This window comes from Diceros bicornis, chromosome 33, assembly GCF_020826845.1.
Source record: "Diceros bicornis minor isolate mBicDic1 chromosome 33, mDicBic1.mat.cur, whole genome shotgun sequence".
NCBI classification, from domain to species: domain Eukaryota; kingdom Metazoa; phylum Chordata; class Mammalia; order Perissodactyla; family Rhinocerotidae; genus Diceros; species Diceros bicornis.
The window spans coordinates 8728773-8745519 of NC_080772.1; the positions used below are offsets into that span (position 1 = coordinate 8728773).

The 16747-nt window shown below is 36.7% G+C and overlaps 1 protein-coding gene across 1 annotated transcript in view; it reads left to right on the forward strand.

The window, feature by feature from the left end:
• The window catches only part of RP1 (RP1 axonemal microtubule associated), a 280580-nt gene that overhangs the window by 200694 nt on the left and 63139 nt on the right, over positions 1-16747 (forward strand). Inside the window, exon 25 of the mRNA XM_058528715.1 lies at positions 758-921. Within this exon, the coding sequence (XP_058384698.1) occupies positions 758-921 (164 nt within the window). The remainder of the gene's footprint in view (positions 1-757; positions 922-16747) is intronic.

Sequence of the window (16747 nt, forward strand, 5' to 3'; positions counted from 1 at the left end):
AACTTGTACGTCTTTTTAAAAGATGTTTTCTGTCATGCTCTGCCTGTCTCGACTTTTCCTGTGCTCCCGGCATCACTGTGGCAAGAAGCTCAATGATCCATTCTGCTTACAGGACATCGTGTCTTTCTCTATTTCAAATGTATCTTTTCTTCATCTTCTCTCTGCCAAACACAACTCTTTTTGCTAGGCCCTACATACAATATTTTACTCCTTGTTGTTTCTTTCCAACCCTTAGGAGACTCCAGCAATTTTCCTGAAAAAATATTTAGCTCTTTTTTCTTTGTTTTTAGTTCTTCTGTATCTTCACCATGATTCTGCTAGGATCACCAAACTGTGTTAGCAGCCCCAGCTTAACAGGGCGTCCCCTAGTATAGATAATGCCAACGTCAGGTTATCAGTTTATCTGTCAATCCATTTCCACCAAAAGTTTTGACAGTTTTATGCCTAAATGTACTCGAAATCTTCCAGCCACACACCTAGTACTAAATGCCTCCAACTGAGTGTTTTTGCCCTAAATATCTCCTGTCCTGAAAAGCCCGTTGCTTATTTGCTTTCTAATTAAAATGCTATAATATTTCCAAAACTTTTCCAAATGCTAGCTTCCAAAAAGAGTCTATGATAAGCAATTATTTTAATACTTCTTAATTTCACAAATTATTCATTTTATAACTAAGTAGATTAACTAGAATTCCTCATTTCCTAATATTAATGTGGTTTTCCTCCACAATTTCTTATTGATTTCCTTTTTCCTATGCAGAAGGAGATTGGAAAGTGACTGTTGTCACTGGGGATCTTGAAAACGCTGGCACCACGGCAACAGTATCCCTTTATGTCTATGGAGAAACAAGATGTTCAGGCCCTATTATTTTGGGATCTGGGAAACACCAGCTGTTTAACCCCAACAGCGCAGATATATTCAAGGTAAAATTGATATGCTATAACTTTCTTGCTAAGATAATTACGATATATCTTGCCTATATATATATATATATATATATATATATATGCAAATTGCATTTGCATTGCATTTTCCTGATAAACATGATATCTTTTATCCCAAGGAGTTTGGGAAATAGGAGTAATAACAGGAATATAAGATTTTTGTTTCTTCCTTTTTATTTGTATAAAGGCAATAAAGTGTATGAACTTAAGAAAGTTTAAAATTAAAGTGGAAGAATTTACTCCTAATGTTGACATCAAATCAAATATTTCCATATTTGAATATCTTTTCTAGTCCTTGTCCGTATCCATGGAGTATGATGCTATGATGGAAAAGTGGTGCGGCCTCATGGCTAAGACATGGTCTGAGGAGTCAGATGGCCAAGATTCAAATGCTGACTTTGCCACCTACTAGCATGGTACCCTGGAGAAGTTACTTAAGTGTTCTGTGCTCAATAACCTTTACCTCAAAGGGTTATCGTGAGGATTAAATGAATTAATCCATATAAAGTGTTTAGTGAAGTGCCCAAAATGCTCAATAAATGTTTGCTATTAATATTGTAGTACATAAACAATTTTGTAACCCCTTATTTATGTAAGGAGCTACATAGTCTTCCTAATTATAATTTTTGTTGATTAAATAATGAGTATATGAAATTCGCCATTTCATATACCATAGGTAAATGAAACACTTTGCTATCGTTGGACACTTAAATAGCTTCTAAGTTTTTGCTATTATAAATAATGCTGGAATGAACATATTTCTGACCTTAGTTTCCTCTTTTTTCTAACCAAAGCTATCTTATTTCCTTATGACAAATTCTGAGAAATGAGATTACTCTTGATCCATTCTGACAAAGTACTTTGAAATGTTTCTAATTTATAGCACAGTGCTTGGCAGGACATAGTAAGCAACTGGTAAATTTTAATTGTTATTAAATTAAATTTAATGTAGTAGAAAATTACTACATGCCCCAAATCATGGTATCTGTTTCTGCCATACATTGTGTTTAATATCCTTTAATTAAGATTTCTCAGTACCTCTTTGCAAGTTATAGTATGTGACAGTAGATCTATGAAAGTTATCTTCACTTCTTACCTTTTTGTTAAAAGAGCTTTATTGAAATATAACTCACATACCGTGACATTCACCCATTTCAAGTGTACAATTCGTGGTGTTTAGTATACTCACAGAATTGTACAACCATCACCACACTCTAATTTTAGATTTTCATCACCCCAAAAACAAAGCCCATACCCATTAGTAGTAACTCGCCAGCCCTCTGTTCTCCAGCCTTAGGAAACCAGTAATTTACTTTCTATCTCCAAAGATTCGCCTGTTCTGAATATTTCTTATAAATGTAATCATACAACATGGAGTCTTTTGTGTATGGCTTTTTTTAACTTAGTATAATGTTTTAAGGTTAATCCATGGTGTAGCATGTATCAGTATTTCATTTTTATGGCTAAACAATATTCCATTGTATGGATATATCACATTTTATTATCCATTCATCAGTTGATAGACATTTGGATTATTTCTAGTTTTTAGCTATGAATATGAATAATTATTATGAATAGTGCTGCTATGAACATCCATGTACAAGTTTTTGTGTGGACATATGTTATCATTTCTCTTGGGTGTATACCTAGGAGTAGAATGACTGTATCATATGGTAACTCTATGTTTAACATTTTGAAGAACTGCCAAATTGTTTTCCAAAGTGACTAAACCATTTTTACATTCTCACCAGCAATGTATGAGGGTTCCTATTTCTCTACCTTTTTACAGAAATTTGTTATTCTCTGTTTTTTGATTCTAGCCATCCTAGTGGGTGTGAAGTGATGTCTCATTGTGGTTTTGATATGCATTTCTCTGATGACTAATTATGTTGAGCATCTTTTCATGTGCTTGTTGGGTATTTGTATATCTTCACTGGAGAAATGTCTATTCAAATTCTTTGCTCATTTTTAATTGGATTATTTATCTTTTTACTAATGAGTTTAAGAGTTCTTTATATATTCTGAATGTGAGTCTCTTATCATACGTGTGACTTATAAATGTTTTCTCCCATTTTGTAGGTTGTTTTTCAACTTTCTTAATGGCATGGCTTGGAATTACTTGTGGTGTCCTTTCAATTCAGCCTGAAGGATTCCCTTTAGTATTTCTTGTAGGTCAGTTCTGCTAGTGATGAATTCTCTCAGTTTTTCTTTATCTGGGAATGTCTTAATTTGCATATATAATTCCTGGTTGACAATTTTTTTTTTAGCTCTTTGAAGATGTCATCCTACTGCTTTCTCGCCTTCATGATTTCTGATGAGAAGTCAGCTGTTAATTTTATTGAGGATCCCTTGTATGTGATGAGCTGTTTTCTTTTGCTACTTTCAAGATTCTCTCCTTGCTTTTGGCTTTCAGTAATTTGACTGTGTTGTGTCTGGATGTAGACTGCCTTCCTGCTGGTTTTCTTGGCTACCATGGTTACAAGTTTTCTGGTTTTTAAGGATATTGTAGAGAAAGAAATGGAAGTAGATCAAGTTACAATGCACGAACCCTTCTGTTCTTACCAACATTTATAGTTTTTGTTGAATAAATGTTCCTCAGATTGATTAATTTCCAAAGTTCTTGAAAATTTGATTTAAATAATTTTTGCCATTGCTTTTATGCAGGAGTGGATTTATGGAGGGCCTCAATATGCTATTCCAAAAGTCCTGCTCTACCCCTTTTTATCTTTATTAAATTTTTTTCTGTTTTATTGAAATTTCTATTCCTCTATGACATCTTCTATTTGTGGCTGTGATTTCTATAATCTGCTGAATATAAGAAAGAACTGGCCCAACGTAAATTTGACTTTGAGGAGAGGTGTCAAGATGGCAGTGTAGGCGGACTCTGAACTCACCTCCTTCCACAGACACAACAAATTTACAACTACTCTTGGAACAATTACCCCTGAGAGAGAACTGAAAGCTGGATAAAAACAACCCCTGCAATAAGGGACAGTCCTGAGTGAGGTGGGAGAGGCAGAAATTCCTTTCTAGAGAGAAAAAAAAGCCACCTTCACAAGCTGCAGTGCTTCATGGCTGGCCAGGAGCAATCCTAAAGTACACAGCCTTCTCTGGAGGAGTTGGGGACCTGAGCAGGGGAGCGTTACTGCTGTAAGCATCTTTTAGACTCAGCACAACTGAGATGAGGGTCATAATATCTGGCTTTGCTGGCTGTTAACTACAACAGGGAATATCCTCAGAAATACTATTGGACATAAGGGGAAAAAAAGCCTGCTCTTAAAGGGCCCACACACAAATTCACCCATTTTGGAAAGCAACCTAAAATCACCAGAAAGAACAGTGAAAGAAAGTCCTTTGGTGGAAAGAGACTCATTTCATAGGCTCTGGGTGCATCTCAGTGAGAGGTGAGACCTCCCCAGGGACTGAGACATTGGTAGCAGCCATTACTGTGACCTAGTACAGATGTGCTGACAGACACTGGCAGATGCCATTGGACTTCTTCCCCTGGCCTGTTAGCCAGGGGTATGCCCCACCCACTAGAGCACCAGGGCAGGCAGCCCACCCTAGGGACTGGCCCACCCAACAGCAAGCCCCCGGGCAACTTATGGGCCTGCAGAGGTGGGGTGCCTGGGTCCTCTGCAGCTGGGCAAGTGGGTCTGCCTCTGCAGGGCAGGGGATTCATGAGGAGTGGGTGGAGTGGGTGGGGCTTTGGTGGAGTGTGTGGGGCCTCTGCAGTGGGGTGACTGGGTCTGCTTCAGGGGGTCAGGGTGTGTGCATGGGGCAGGACTGTGTTGACGGGGTGTGTGGCCCTGGGGGCAGTGAGGCTTGTCAGCTGCAGTAGACTTGTGTTTCTCAAACAGCCACATAGGGGATTGGCCCCACCTTGCAAAGCCTGAAACAACTGGGCGCTCCCGTGCCTGAGGCCGGCCCCACTCAGCTGCAATCCTGATAGAGCTGACAAAAGCCTTGTAGGCTGGAGGCCTACAGCGATTGTAAACCCCTGAGCCTAGCAACCAGTCATGCTGGATGCCTACTCACTTAAGAGAAAAACTGCAACAGGAATGTGCTATTAAACCTTGCAGCCAACTGTGCTGGGGCTCCCCATGCCTGATAAAGTCACTGAAAGGTCTATAGCAGCCACACACAGCTGAGCATTACAACCAGCCAGCCAGGGGGACAACCTAGCCTTCCTGAGCACCTACAGTAAGAACAACCCTGCCACAACCGAAGGACACACATAACCCACTCAGGGGTCACTCCTGGAACATTTGGAACTGATGATGAGAGGAAATCATACTGCTGGGCCACATAAGGCATCTCTTACATAAGGCCACCTCTCCAAGATCGGGAGATGTAGCTGACCTACTTAATATATAGATATAAGCACAGAGAAAGAGGGATAATGAGGAGGCAAAGGAATACATTCAAAGTAAGGGAACAGGACAAAACCCCAGAAAAAGAACTAAATGAAACAGAAATAAACAATCTAACTGACAAAGAGTTCAAACAAAATGTCATAAGGATGCTCACCGATCTTGGGAGAAGATGGATGAAATCAGTGAGAATTTCAACAAAGAATTGGAAAATATAAAAAATAACAATTAGAAATGAAGAATACAATCTTGGAAATGAAAAATTCACTAGAGGGATTCAATAGCAGAGTAGAGGATACAGAAGAACGGATCAGGAAGCTGGACTAAAGACTGGAATAAATCACCCAAGCTGAACAGATAGATATGACTTTGAGCCTACAATATGTCATGGGACCAAATCCATGAAATTTAAAAGCCACCAGACAAGTGGAGTTGAAACGTTGACTATCTCATTACTGTCAGAACAGCAAAAATTTTCCTTTTGTATAACTGGTTCACGTTATATATGGCAATGTGAGGGGAGTGTAATGTTCTCCTGACCCAATCATAGATCTTGAAGGGGAACTTGACTGTAGGATGGTATAGAGAGTACAGAAGGGTTCTAGCTTCAAAAAGGGGCTTGAAAAATGATGTCAGGCTTTGTAGTAATTTTGGTAGCTACCCTCCATAGACTATAGAGTCAGCCCTATAGGAGCACCTGAAATGTCGCTGAGACCCAGGCTGAAGGAGGTGAGGCATCCTCAGAAAAATTACCAAGATAAAAATCAAAGCAAGAGTCCCTTATAGCAGAAAGTTTGAAGAGAGTGGCAGAAAGGAGTTTCTAGACCACAGGGACTGGACTTCATTCAGTTGCTGACTCTTGAATCCATTGACTGACATAGACTAGACACTCATGAATATCTGTTGAAAGCATGCAAGTTTAATGAAAATGACTTTTCTGAAATTTGTTTAAAATTTGCTGCTTTCTCTTGGGTCATTCATTGTTGAATTTCCCTTGTGATGATTCTCACCTTGAGGGCATCATATAGGCATTCCATGTATCTTACGTGGTTATTATTTACTTATAAATCTTCCCAGAGATCTTTTTAAACCTTGCTTTCAATCTACCAACATGCTTATATCTTCCCCATTCTAAAAATGACCCTTAATCTGCCCTTAAGTTACTGACCTTTCCCCTTCTTTGCAAACCATTTAAAATACTAATTCACTCTTGTTGCTTCACCTCTTTCTCTTCTCATTCTCTCCTAAATCTCTTGCAGTTTGGGATTTTCACCAATCACTCTATCTAAGCCATGTTTTCTAGGATCAGCAGTGAAGTCTTAATTATCCTATCAGTTTTTATTCTGGGTTGCTGGTCAAGGGATTGTTGGGCAGGTGGTTAGTGCAGTGATAGGTGTGGGTGCTGGGATCAGATCTCCTAGGTTCAAATTCTAGCTTCTTGACCAGCTGTGTGTTTGTGGGTAGTTACTTAAAATTTCATGCTCTGAGCAGGGAGACACCATTCTTGCACACCCCCTTTGCCTCACTACAGCTTAATGAGATGCCCCAGAAAGGAGCTCCTCAGGACCCCTGATATTTGCAACTATTGCTCAGGGGACACCTCCAGATCTCCTTGTCTGGAGGCCAGCAGGGATTATGAGTATGGCGCCACAGGACTGGATATATTTGCATACTTTAAAAGCTGCTGCCTGAGGGTCTGTCTTCCAGGCAGCCTGAAACTAGATGCTAAATGAGATTCCTCCCCTTGGAACACTGACAGGTGTTGGTACACCCTCAACAACTGGGACCTATCAAATAAATGAGGAGATATAGACAACCACAAAGGTTCTAGAAACAACCAAGAAGAGTTAGGGCAAGATCGAATGGGAAGGATCATCACCTATACAAGGACACACCTTGAAGACTGAGAGAGTAGCAGTTTCTCCTAACATAGGCATACCTTGGAAATATTACAGGTTTGGTTCTAGACCACTGTAATAAAGCAAATATCACAATAATGCGAGGCAGACAAATTTTTTGGTTTCCTAGTGCTTATAAAAGATATGTTTACACTACATTTTAGTATGTTAAGTGTGCAATTGCATTATGTCTAAAAAAATAATATACATACCTAATTAAAAAATACTTTATTGCTAAAAAATGCTAACTATCATCTCAGCCTTCAGCAAGTTGTAATCTTTTTGCTGGTGGAGAGTCTTGCCTTGAGAGTGATGGCTGCTGACTGATCAGGGTGGTGGTTGATGAAGGTTAGGGTGGCTGTGGCAATTTATTAAAATAAGACAACAATGAAGTTTGCTGCATCAATTGACTCTTTCTTTCATGAACAATTTCTCTGTAGCATGCAAGGCTGTTGGATAGCATTTTACCCCAATAGACTTCTTTCAAGTCTGTTTGCAAGAGGCCCAGCTTTCAGCATATCTCAGCTTTTGACATGTCTTCCTCGCTAAGCTTAACCATTTCTAACTTTTGATTTAAAGTGACAGACTTATGTCTCTTCTTTTTACTTGAACACTTGGAGGCCATTGCAGGGTAATTAATTGGCCTAATTTCAATATTTTTATGTCTCAGGGAATAGGGAGGCCAGCGGTGAGGGAAAGAGATGGGGGAATGGTGGAGCAGTCAGAACACACACAACATATATCAATTAAGTGTGCCATCTTACATGAGCATGCTTTGTGGCACTCCAAAACAATTACAATAGTAATGTCAAAGATCACTGATCACAGATCACCATAACAAATATAATAATAATGAAAAAGCTTGAAGTATTGTGAAAATTACCAAAATGTGACACAGAGACACTAAATGAGCAAATGATGTTGGAAAAATGGTGCTGATAGACTGGCTCAATGCAGGGTTGCTACAAACCTTCAATTTGTAAAAAATGCAATATCTGGAAAGCACAAAAAAAATGAGTCATACCTGTACATAGAAACAAACACAGAGAGCCAAGCAAAATGAAAAAACAAAGAAATATGCTCCAAATGAAAGAAGAAGACAAAACCTCAGAAAAAGACCTTAATGATATGGAGATAAGTAACCTACCTGAAAAAGAATTCAAAGTCATGGTCGCAAGGATGCTCACAGAACTTGGGAGAAGAATGGATAAACATCATGAGCACTTCAACAAAGAGTTAGAAAATATAAGAAAGAACCAATCGGGGGGAATCAATAGCAGATTAGATGATACAGAAGAATGAATCAGTGAGCTGGAAGGCAGGGTAGTGGAAATTACCTTATCAGAACAGCAAAAAGAAAAAAGAATTTTTTAAAAATGGGATAGTTTTAGGGGCCTCTGGGACAATATCAAGCATACCAACATTCACATTACAGGGGGCCCAGAATAAAAAAAAAGAGACAAAGGGGTAGAAAACCAATTTGAAAAAATAATGGCTGAAAACTTCCCAAACCTGGGAAAGGTCATAGATTTGTAGATCCACAAGGCACAGAGAGTCCCAAGCAAGATGAACCTGAAGAGATCCACAACAAGGCATGTTATAATTAAAATGTCAACAGATAAAGATAAAGAGAGAATTGTAATAGCAGCAGGAGAAAAACAACTAGTCGCATGTAAAGGACTGCCCCCCCCACCACCCATAAGACTATCAGCTGATTCTTCAGCAGAAACTTTACAAGCCAGAAGGGAGTGGCATGATATATTCAAAGTGCTGAAAGGAGGAAAAGTTACAACCAGCACTACTCTACCTGGCAAGGTGATCATTTAGAATTGAAGGAGAGAGAGAGTTTCCCAGACAATCAAAAACTAAAGGATTTCACCACCACTAAACCAGCCTTACAAGAAACGTTAAAGGGACTTCTTTATGCAGAAAACAAAAGACTACAGCTAGAAATAAGAAAATATACAAAAGATAAAACCTCACTGGTAAAGGCAATCATATAGTGTAGGTAGTGGGTCAGTCATTTATAAAACTAGTATGAAGGTTGAAAGACAAAAGTAGTAAAATCAACTGTAACTACAATAAGTAGTTAAGGGATATATAAAATAAAAATCTGTAAAATACGATGTCAAAAACATAAATTGTGGGGCTGGCCCAGTGGTGCAAGCGGTTAAGTGCACGTGCTCCGCTGCGGCGGCCCGAGGTTTGCCAGTTCGGATCCCGGGCACGCACTGACGCACCACTTGTCAGGCCATGCTGTGGCAGGTGTCCTATATAAAGTGGATGAAGATGGGTGTGGATGTTAGCCCAGGGCCAGTCTTCCTCAGCAAAAAAGAGGAGGATTGGCAGATGTTAGCTCAGAGCCGATTTTCCTTACAAGAAAACAAAAAAACAACATAAATTGTGGGTGAGGGGGGAATAAAAACATGCAGCTTTTAGAATGAATTTGAACTTATGTGACTTTCAACTTAAAATAGACTGTTATATATATGAACCTCATGGTAACCACAAACCAAAAACCTATACAGTCATGCATTGCTTAACAACAGGAATGCATTCTGAGAAATGCAACATTAGGCAATTTTGTCATTGTGTGAACATCTTAGAGTGTATTTACACAAACCTAGATGGTATAGCCTACTACACACCCTAGGTACTAATCTTATGCGACCACTGTTGAACATGTGGTCCATTGTTGACCAAAATGTCATTATGTGGTGCATGACTATAATAGTTACACAAAAAATAAAGAGAAAAGGACCCAAAGATAACACTGAAGAAAGTCATCAAACAACAAGGAAGAGAGCAAGACAGGAAGAAAGGAACAGAGAAGAATTGCAAAAACAATGAGAAAGAAATTAATAAAATGGCAATAAGTACATACGTATCAGTAATTACTTTAAATGTAAATGGACTAAATTCTCCAATCAAAAGACATAGTGTAGCTGAATGGATTAAAAAATGAGACCCATCTATATGCTGCCTACAAGAGACTCACTTCGGATTGAAACACACACAGAGACTGAAAATGAAGTGATGGAAAAAGATATTCCATGCAAATGGAAATGAAAAGTAAGTTGGGCTAGCAATACTAGTATTGGACAAAATATCCTTTAAAACAAAAAATAGACTTTAAAAAATACTAGTATCAGACAAAAAAAGACGTTAACAAAAGACAAAGAAGGGCATTACATAATGATAAAGGAATCAGTCCAACAAGAGGATATAACATCTGTAAATATTTATGTACCCGACATAAGAGTACCTAAATATATAAAGCAAATATTAACAGACATAAAGGGAGAAATTGATAGAAATACCATAATAGTGAGGGACTTTAATACCCTACTTACATCAAAAGATAGATCATCCAGAGAGAAAATCAAAAAGGAAACATTGGCCTTAAACAACACACTAGACCAGAGGGACTTAATAGATATATACAGAATGTCCTATCCAAAAACTGCAGAATACACGTTCTTTTCAAGTGCACATGGAACATTCTCAAGGATAGATCACATGTTAGGTCAGAAAACAAGTCTCAACAAGTTTAAGAAGATTTAAATAATATCAAGCATCTTTTCTGACCATAAAACTATGAAACTAGAAATCAATTACAAGAAGAAAACTGGAAAAAATACAAATACATGGAGACAAACAACATGCTACTAAACAACCAATGCGTCAAGGAAGAAATCAAAGTGGAAATCAAAAAATACCTTGAGACAAATGAAAATAGAAACACAACTTTTGAAAATCTATAAGATGCAGCAAAAGCAGTTCTAAGAAGGAAGTTCATAGTCATACAGGTCTACCTCAAGAAACAAGAAAAATCTCAAGTAAACAATCTAACTTTACATGTGAAGGGATTAGAAAAAGAACAAAGCCCAAAGTTAGTCAAAGGAAGATAATAATCAAGACCAGAGCAGAAATAAATGAAATAGAGACTTAAAAAAAAAAGAAAAATTCTATGAAACTAAGAGCTGGTTCTTTGAAAAGTTAAACAAGATTGATAAACTTTTAGCCAGACTTTATCAAGAAAAAAAGAGAGAAGACTCAAATTAATAAAATCAAAAATGAAAGAGAATCTACAACTGATACCACAGAAATACAAAGAATCATAACAGACTACTGTGAACAATTATATGCCAACAAATTGGAAAACCTGGAAGAAATGGATAAATTCCTATAAACACACAATCTTCCAAGACTGAATCATAAAGAAATAGAAAATTTGAACAGACTGATTAGTAGTAATGAAATTGAATCAGTAATTTTAAAACTTCCAATTAAAAAAAGTCTAGGACTAGATGGCTTCACAGGTGAATTCTACCAAACATTTAAAGAAGAGTTAATACCTGTTCTTCTCAAATTATTCCCCCAAACTGAAGACGAATAAATCCTCCTAAACTCATTTTATGAGGCCAGCTTACTCTGATACCGAAATCAGACAAAGACAGCACAAAAAAAGAAAATTACAGGCCAATATCCCTGATGACCATAGAGGCAAAAATCCTCAACAAAATATTAGCATACTGAATTCAGTAATACATTAAAAGGATGATACGCTATGATCAAGTGGGATTTATCCTAGGGATGCAAAGATGGTCAACATCTGCAAATCAATCAACATGATACACCACATTAATAAAATGAAGGATAAAAATCATATGATCATCTCAAGAGATGTAAAAAAGCATTTAACAAAATTCAATATCCATTTATGATAAAAACTCTCAACAAAGTGGGTATAGAGGGAACGTACCTCAACATAAGAAAGGCCATATGTGACAAACCCAAAGCTAAAATTATACTCAATGGTGAAAAGTTGAAAGCTTTTCCTCTGAGATCAGGAACAAGATAAGGATGCTCACTATCCTCGCTTTTATTCAACATGGTATTGGAAGACCTAGCCACAGCAATTAGGCAAGAAAGAGAAATAAAAAGCATCAGAATTAGAAAGGAAGATGTAAAACTGTCACTGTTTGCTGAGGATGTGATATGATATATAGAAAACGCTAAATAATCCACCAAAAAACTATTAGAGCTTATAAATGAATTCAGTAAAGTTGCAAGATACAAAATTAATATATAGAAATCAGTTGTATTTCTATACAATGAACTATCAGAAAGAGACATTAAAAAAAAAATCCCATTTACCATTGCATCAAAAAGAATAAAATACCTGGGAATAAATTTAACCAAGGAGGTAAAAGACTTGTGCTCTGAAAACTATAAGACACTGATGAAACAAATTGAAGACAAGACAAATAACTGGAAAGATATACCATGCTTATAAATTGGGAGAACTAATATTGTTAAAATGTCCATACTACAAAGCAATCTACAGATTCAGTGTAATCACTATCAAAATACCAATGGCTTTTTTCACAGGACTAGAACAAAGAACCCTAAAACTTGTATTGAACCACAAAAGACCCCAAATAGCCAAAGCAATCTTGAGAAAGAACAAAGAAGGTATCATGCTCCTTGATTTCATACTATATTACAAATCTATAGTAATCAAAACAGTGTGATATTGGTGTGAAAACAGACACTAGATCAATAGAACAGAATAGAGAGCCCAGAAATAAACCCATCTTTGTATGGTAATTTAAATTATGACAGAGGAGGCAAGAACATACAATGCAGAAAAGATAGTCTTTTCAATACATGTTGTTGGGAAAACTGGACAGCTACAGGCCAGGAAAAAAAAAAAAGAAAGACACTGAACCACTATCATACACCATATAAAAAAATAAATTCAAAATGGAGTAAAGACTTGAACGTAAGACCTGAAACTGTAAAACTCCTAGAAGAAAACATAGGCAGTACGCTTTTTGACATTGGTCTTAGCAATATTGTTTTGGACCTGTCTCCTCAGGCAAGGGCAACAAAAGCAAAAATAAACAAATGGACTATGTCAAACTGAAAAGCTTTTACACAGTGAAGGAAAGCATAAACAAAACAAAAAGGCAGCCTACTGAGTGGGAGAAGATATTCGCAAATCAATATCCAATAAGAGGTTAATATTAATATTTAAAGAACTTATTCTTTAAATAAAGAATAAAAATAAAGAACTTATACAACTTAATATCAGAAAAACAAGCAACACAGTCAATAAATGGGCAGAGCACTTGAATAGACAGTTTTCCATAGAAGACATACAGATGGTCAACAGGCACATGAAAAGATGCTCAACATCAATAATTATTGGGGAAATTCAAATCAAAACCACAATGAGATACCACTTCACACCACTTAGAATGCCTGTTATCAAAAAGACAAAAAATAACCAGTGTTGGCAAGGATGTGGAGCAGAGGGAACCCTTGTGCACTATTTATGGGAAGGTAAATTGGTGCAGCTGCTATGGAAAATAGTATGGCGCTTCCTCAAAACATTAAAAATAGAACTACCATATGATCTAGCAATTCCACTTCTGGACATTTATCCAAAGGAAATGGAAACACTAATCAAAAAAATATCTGCACCTCTATATTCATTGCAGCAATATTTACAATAACCAAGATATGAAAGAAACCTAAGTGTCCATCGATAGATGAATGGGTAAAGAAGATGTGGTATGTATATATATACAGTGGAATATTATTCAACCATAAAAAAGAATGGAATCTTGCCATTTGCAACAACATGGATGGACCTAGAGATCCATTATGCTCTTATGCTAAGTGAAAATAAGTCAGACAGAGACAGACAATTATGGTAGGACTTCACTTATATGTGGAATCTAAAAAGCAAATGAACAAACAAAACAAAACAGAAAAATCTCATAGATATAGAAGACAAACTGGTGGTCATCAGAGGGGAGGGGGTTGGGAGGCAGGTGAAATAGGTGAGGGGGATTAAGAGGTACAAACTTCTAGTTATAAAATAAATGTTGTGGGGATGTAATGTACAAAGTAGTTAAGATAGTCAATAACATTGTAATAACTTTGTATGGTGACAGATGGTAGCTAGACTTATTTTGGTGATCATTTTTTAATGTATATAAACAGAAAATTACTATGATGTACACTTGAAACTGATATGTGTGATTGTATGACAATTATATTTCAATAAAAAAATAAATTAAAATTTTATGCTCTGTAAAATGGGCAAAAATAATTGTGCCTATCTAAGAGAGTTGAGGGGATTGTGTGGAATATGTAAAATCAATGTAAGATGTTTAGCACAGAGGAGGGCACATAGTAAAAACTCAGAAATTTCTAAATATTGTTATTGTATTTGGAAAGCGAATGGACAAAAGAGTTTCAGGAAAGAATAGGTGACTGTTACGGGTGTGTCCCCCCAAAAGATTTTGAAATCCTAACCCTTGGTACCTCTGAATATGACCTTATTTGGAAATAAAGTCTTTACAGATGCAACTAATATGTAAATTAATGTGAGGTCATACTGGAGTAGGGCAGGACCTTGGTCCAGTATGAGTTGAGAATTGGTCCAATATGAGAGGAGAAGAGAGACACATAAGGAGAACACCAGGTGATGACAAAGGCAGATATTGGCGTGATGCGGCTGTGAGCCAAGGGATGCCAAGGATCGATAGCCGCTACCAGAAGCTAGAAAAAGACAGGAAGGATTCTATCCAAATCAGAGGGAGCATGGCCTTAGTGACACCTTGATTCCAGACTTCTAGCCTCCATAACAATGAGAGAATACATTTCTGTTGTTTTAAGCCACCCAGTTTGTGGTGCTTTGCTCTGGCAGCCCTAAGAAAATAAAACAATGATCAACAGTCAGGAACTTCACAGGAATGGAGAAGGAAAATGAAAAGAAGACAGATGAATTTGCCAATGAGAAGGTTATTAGTGTTTTTCAAGAGAGCTGTTTTACTAATCTTACTGAGAGAGAGAATAGGAAATTAAAGAGTCTATCATGGTGTGAAGAGAAATGGTGCCTCTAGATATGGAGCCACTTTCTCCTTAAGTTTATTAGTTGAAGAGAGAAGCAGGTGGTTAGATAGAGGGCACACAGAGTAGGGCTGTAGGGCTGTAGAGTAGGGCTCTTCAAGAGCAGAAAAATTGTCCATTTTTGAGTGGGGAGGAGAAGATTGCAGTGGAGAGACATTTTTGTATATAAGTTTACTGAATAGAGTGAAGTAAGTGTTAGAGTCAGATCCTTTAAAAGACAAAGAGATCCATTGATTTAACCACTACCAAGAATACAATTAGAAGAATAGGTTTTACAAAACAGGAGGGCACCTCTTCATAATCTTTGAGACTAGAAATTAGGATAAGAAATAGATGTAATAACAAACGTTAAGACAGAAATAAAATATAATCAATTTGGCTATAATACTTATTTTGAAAACGTGAATTTGTTCTAACATGATTGATATCTTAAGGAACAATTTGAGCATAACTTGAATTTCACATTTGCTTATTATGCACATTTCATCCACAAAAAACACTTGGTAAATGCAGAAAACTCCACCCAGATGAGCCAGGTCACATAGGACTATAGAAACCACACACACACATACACACACACCTCAATCATCTACCAGCTACCTCAGTTCACTTCATGTGTTATAAATCACATCTGATGTCAAAACTTTCCATCCAATTTCTAATAACCCTTCTACCACTTGACAATAACACATAAGCTGCAATTCTTTCCACACCCCTTCCACAAGTAAACTTCATGTCTTTTCAAGGTAAAGTGCCATATTTATTGTAGCATTTGTGTTTTTCTTAACCCTTAACATGTGTAAAATTTGCTATCATTTATTTTAGGTTCCTATCTTTTTTTTTTCATGTTACTAAGTTTTTGAGTATTGTTCCCCAACCTAATTTTTTCCATAAATCTTGGGGTTTTTATCATAAAATTTTGTGGTGTGGTGATTTTTTAAAGGAAACTGAAGTCCTTGCATTGTATTAATGTTGTTGGTTCTATTATTTGTTCCCTGGAATTTAGTTACCAAAACAGTCACAATTTGTATCATGCGGATTAGACCAATTAGTAAATTGGACTTGCTGCTCAAGTGATTTTCAGGCATAAGACAACAAAGGAAAAAGATCATTTTATTCACATGACTTATTTTGGGCGCATTGGTGTTCTTAATGCATGAGTTGAGTTTCATTAATTTGAAGTTTTTTTGTTCCTAGAATATTTTCATTATCAAAATATATACAGGAAATATTCTTCATCTTTTTGGTTGCTAAATAAGGAAGTAAAAATAAATTGTAAAGTTGTTCTTATCCTGGCTTCACAATATCACGTATACTTGGATATCTATATTAGATCCTATTTTTTTCCTCATCTTCTCTTAGCATATACAATCTTAGCATACACAATATTTTGTATATCTTTTTCTATAGACCTATGATAGCAAAAGCTATTAATATTTGACATACAATTATTACATTCAACATTTTTTTGGATTGGTTTTCTCTATATTAGCAAAATCTGTAAATAATAGGATTACAGAAATAAATACCTATACACATTTTGAGATTAATTTATTAGAAAAGGTTTTTTTTAATGATGGAATCCAGCAAGACCCTGGTGATGTT